General features: G+C 35.0%; 1 protein-coding gene across 1 annotated transcript; it reads right to left on the bottom strand.

Moving 5' to 3' along the window:
* Positions 1–570: 570 nt before the first annotated feature.
* On the bottom strand, positions 571–3,548 carry CYP716A1 (cytochrome P450, family 716, subfamily A, polypeptide 1). The gene is made up of 3 exons (XM_021422848.1): positions 2,578–3,548; positions 1,150–1,337; positions 571–1,024 (listed from the first exon to the last, which is right to left on the bottom strand). The coding sequence occupies exons 1-3, from the start codon at positions 3,530–3,532 to the stop codon at positions 725–727; spliced, it is 1,443 nt and encodes a 480-aa protein (XP_021278523.1). The 5' UTR covers positions 3,533–3,548; the 3' UTR covers positions 571–724.
* Between the last annotated feature and the right edge of the window lie 984 nt (positions 3,549–4,532).

The following is a 4,532-nucleotide window of genomic DNA, read 5'->3' as shown; positions in this document are numbered from 1 at the left end:
TATACTATCTATTCGATACGTATACTTGCGTGGTAGAATTTTAACTGACAATACATCCCCTCATATCACTTGTGGTGATGAATCCTCTATTGACCACTCATTCACCTTTACATGCTTCATGGCATACCCAAAAACACCTTGTTTAGGCATTTGGTTGCTTCCAAACTCGTAGGGGTGAAATCAAAGTATGTCATTCCCCATACAAGATGACCTAGCGCTTCAAGTTTAAGGACTAGTTGCATGACTATTACATGAGAACATTTTCTGTAGACACTTGAGTGACATACCAAATGAAGTTCTCATAGCGGGTCATGTTCAATGCACTTGTTCTTTAATAAGCACCTACATGTTATCCTCAAGTATCCCATATACTTTAATCTATGATATCGATTCCTTACTTTCCAAGTAAGGAGGCTTAACATGTAATGACCAAAAATAATTTTAGGAACATGGATTTGATGCATAGTGATATCATAATTATAACAACATTATAATTCTCTTATAAGGCTTTTTATGTTCCATGGGCTTCAGCCAATTACTACTTAATAACTCTTTCTTATTCCACTAACATGAAAAAAAAACCTCTATCACATAAAATTATGTGATTAAATATGCATTAAATCACAATATATATTCCTTACCCAAGAGTTAAAAACAAAAATTACAATTGCTTTTGTACTACAAGAGAGATAACGAATGTGTTGGCTCGAGAGGTAAAGCCACTTTAAGCTTTGTGAGGATAAAGGTGAACTGGGAGACCCTTTGCAGGCATGGGCATGGGGTCAACGATAATCTTCTCATCAGGAAGCAATTTCTCCCATTTGAACCTTTTGACAAGATTGTGCATGAAAACAAGTATTTCCAATCGAGCATATTCCTTGCCAGGGCACATCCTAGGACCTCCACCGAACGGAACGAATGTGTAAGGAGCTGGCCCATTTCCTTCAAACCTTGACGGGTCAAATTTCAGTGGTTCCGGGAAGCATTCGGGGTTTCTATGTGTTGAGTTTGCACTCCAATATAACTGCACAAGGATGAGGAACTTAATTAAGCAGCAAAAAAAGTTAACCAACCTTTTTTTAAATATATATTATTATATTGTTTTCATATTGGGTCAAAAGGAATATGAATGGGAGAATGGGGAGTCACCTTCCAGCCCTTTGGAATGGAGAAACCATTGAAAATGAAGTCATTGATGGCTTCCCTAAAAGCACCTTGTAGCGGTGGGGCCAGTCTCATCACTTCGCAGGCAACATTCCATGAATACTTCATCTTCTGGATGTCGTCCCAATTGAGTAATTCGCCAGGGGCTTTTGAATTTGCTATCTCAATTTGTTCTGTACAGGAAAAAGGAGGGAAATTAAATTCCAGGCAGGCATATTCGCCAACGCGCTAGTTCAACTGTTGTTGCCGGCTCAATGAACAATCTATACCGTAAAACAATGACCGCCCCTGGCATATTTTCCATCGGCAAGACAAATGGTTTTCTAACAAACATAGTATTGGATCATGACATTTGCATTTACTTTGGAAGTAGGAAGACTTTGTCCTCATCGAGCTGTTATGATTGGTTCACATATGAGGTTTGAGTCTAGAATTTAGGTATTTTTCAAATTACGGGGTTGGTGACTTGTTCAAATCACAGTATTTTGTATGCACTTGACTAGAAAATTAGATAAAAAATTTAACTTATTCAACGAAGAAATCGATACCATGCATCTATTCCAAACTTGGACAGCCTTTGGCTTTTTATAAGAGAATTTTGGTTCACACTAATTTTTGGAACTTTTGCTTTAAACTAATTCCAAAGTGACCAGTTATATTAATTTGACTAATAATAACGTGAACTTTTCTTTCCTTTCCTTCTCTTCACTTTGTATTGGCTAACTTTATGTTTCTTGACCGATTTAATGTAAGCTAATGAGAAAAGCACCAACAGGAAAGGTGTCAAGCACAAGGACATAAAGGAGCAATAATAAGACGTTGTTAATTGGCAAATATATATGTACAAAGATTAAAAGAAGTTATTTGGATAATTTATACGTTTCCGTATTGCATATTAAGAATAACAAGTCAATTTGAAACCAACTGATAATTATAAAAATTTATTTAAGTTTATTAAATAAATTTTTTAAAAAAAAAAACCATGATCTAACAACTTATAATCCTTAACAACTACCTTTATGTTAAAAGTCAGGAAGCTATATTATCTATTTACTTTACTTTCTAAAAAAGATGCCAAAGTATAGTAAAAGCAAACCATTAGAAGAAATTTACCCGAATAAAAACATTGAATAAATGACTAAAATATAGACTTAATTATAGATAAAATTACTAAAACTATACATTTTATTTCCAAAAAATTATTACATGTTAAATTTTTATTACTGAAAATTATTGTTTGCTTTTATTATATATAAAAAATGCTTTCCGCTTCCAATGATAAAAAAGCAAGTAACAATCAATTGAAGATTAAGATGAATAGTCGCATAGAATATCTCCGTAGAGCTGAGAACCTTGAGTACGCATGGCAAGTACAACAAAAAGGAAACAAGTTCAGAGGTAGAGGAAACATACCCTTGTAAACTTCTTCATAGATGTGAGGAAGCTCTGCAAGATACTTGACAATGAAAGTGCAGGCGGCGCTGGCCGTGTCATGTCCTCCAATCAATAATCCAAGGATCTTGTCAGCAATATCCAACTCGTTCATAAACTGTCCATTCTCATCACTCGTCAACAACATGTGGGACAGTATATCTTGAGTTGGTGACGCCTTTCCCTCTGCAAGATCAACTTTTCTTTGCTTGATGATCTTCGAAAGCTCTTTTCTAATGAAATTTGATGCCTTTATGCCACGGTTAAATGGGGTTCCAGGCAGATCAATGGGAAGAGAAATGATCCCAGAAGCCAAGAGATTGAAAGGAGCCTCAAACTTTGCAACGTGGTTGGGATCCTCGATACTCAAAAACAAACGACAAGCTAACCAAAAGGTAAACCTCTTTGCAAGCGGGAACACCACCACTTCATCTTTGTTTTCCCATCCAGAAGCAAAGTGTCTCTGGGCAATAGTATCCATGATACCTATATACCTTTGCAAGGCCTCAGGTTTCAAGAACTGAGGGAGGAGTTTCCTCATTTTTTTCGATTCCTCTTTGGATGAAGTTTGCAAAGAGGATGGGAAGATTTTGTCGACGGAGCTTGGCCACCATGCAGTGACAAGCTTGTTTTCGTTAGAAAACAAGAACTTGTTACCGGCAGCACCGCAGAAGACGGCTGCAGGCTCGCCAAGAAGATTGGTCTTGAAGACCTGAGAAGAGTACTTGGCTATGCGGTCGAATATGAACTTTTCTGGGTGGCCTTTCCATCCGGTGGACAGGAACTCGAGGCTCTCGCCGACGAGGGGAAGGCCGGGCTTGCCTGGAGGGAGGTTAGGGGCGGAGTAGTTGGACTTATGCCTGTAGAAAAGGAGGAAGAGGGAGAGAGTTACAAAGGAAACAAAGAGTAGGAGAAGGGAGAGATAGAAATGCTCCATATTGCGCTTTGTGGGATCGTTGGAGTGTGAGCTTGTTTGCAAAGAATAAGGGGCTTTTTATAAGCTACACTTTCACACCGTACCAACTCTGGTTTTTTAAACTAGAAAACCAGTTCGTACCCAAAATACTTAAAATTTGAACAACGTAGTTTATTTCAACGAGTTTGTTTTCTTGTGAGGTGGCGTTCCAGAGTGGCAATATCAAAGTCAATTATAGGTAGCTCCCCCATTTTTCAACTTGGTTTGGCCAAGATTGCATTCCACGACCATTTTAATTTTACAATTATATAATATGTTTATAATATTTACTCTCTCAATTCCAAATTTAATTAAGTCTTATAATTGAGATATAAAAGCTAAATTATCCCACTTAGAGTTAGTATTTCAATGAAGCGTAACATTAAAACTATTTTTATCTTGCAATTTTATTTTTTTTTAACTTTTATTTAAATTTACTAGCTTAAACAAGTTCTATAACTTAAAAATAAACTTGAATATTTAATTCTGTAGTTGATGTATATATGACCATCATGCTCAAAGAATGAGATTAAAATTTCCCTTCTCCTAAATAAAATAATTTCCAGCAAGTAAACGTTTAGAAAATACTTAATTAGGGTTCGTTCCGCATCGTTATCTATTTTATTTTTAAACAGATGTTTTGTTTCGGCTTTCATCATAAAAGTAATTGAAATTATTGCAAACATAATAATCAATACTAAAATGCTTTTAAGAAACAGACAATAAATAATGATATGATCTAATGAAATAAAAATTAATAATTTTATAAATACAATTATAATATAATTTCATATGCATTGTTATATTATAATATATAAAATATCATCTATTAAAAAATTCTTTTTATATGCATTTCCTTCACATAATATATATAAATATTAAGATAACTAAAACAATTACAATAACCTAATTAAATTTTTTTTTTGACAGGAAATGGTTCACTAATTTTTGGGTAAGTGGTTTACCACCTTGAATGTAAGGA

This window comes from Theobroma umbraticum, unplaced genomic scaffold (assembly GCF_002168275.2).
Source record: "Theobroma umbraticum cultivar Fairchild unplaced genomic scaffold, ASM216827v3 scaffold_95.0, whole genome shotgun sequence".
NCBI lineage: Eukaryota > Viridiplantae > Streptophyta > Magnoliopsida > Malvales > Malvaceae > Theobroma > Theobroma umbraticum.
This window is presented reverse-complemented; position numbering and strand designations above follow the sequence as displayed.

Bases quoted from the DNA above. Each gene is read 5' to 3' on its own strand.
- CYP716A1 (XM_021422848.1), bottom strand. From the start codon at position 3,532: ATGGAGCATTTCTATCTCTCCCTTCTCCTACTCTTTGTTTCCTTTGTA. The intron at 1,338-2,577 runs GTATGTTTCCTC...TTTCCTGTACAG, and splicing joins CTATGAAGAAGTTTACAAGG to AACAAATTGAGATAGCAAAT. The intron at 1,025-1,149 runs GTGACTCCCCAT...ATCCTTGTGCAG, and splicing joins CCATTCCAAAGGGCTGGAAG to TTATATTGGAGTGCAAACTC.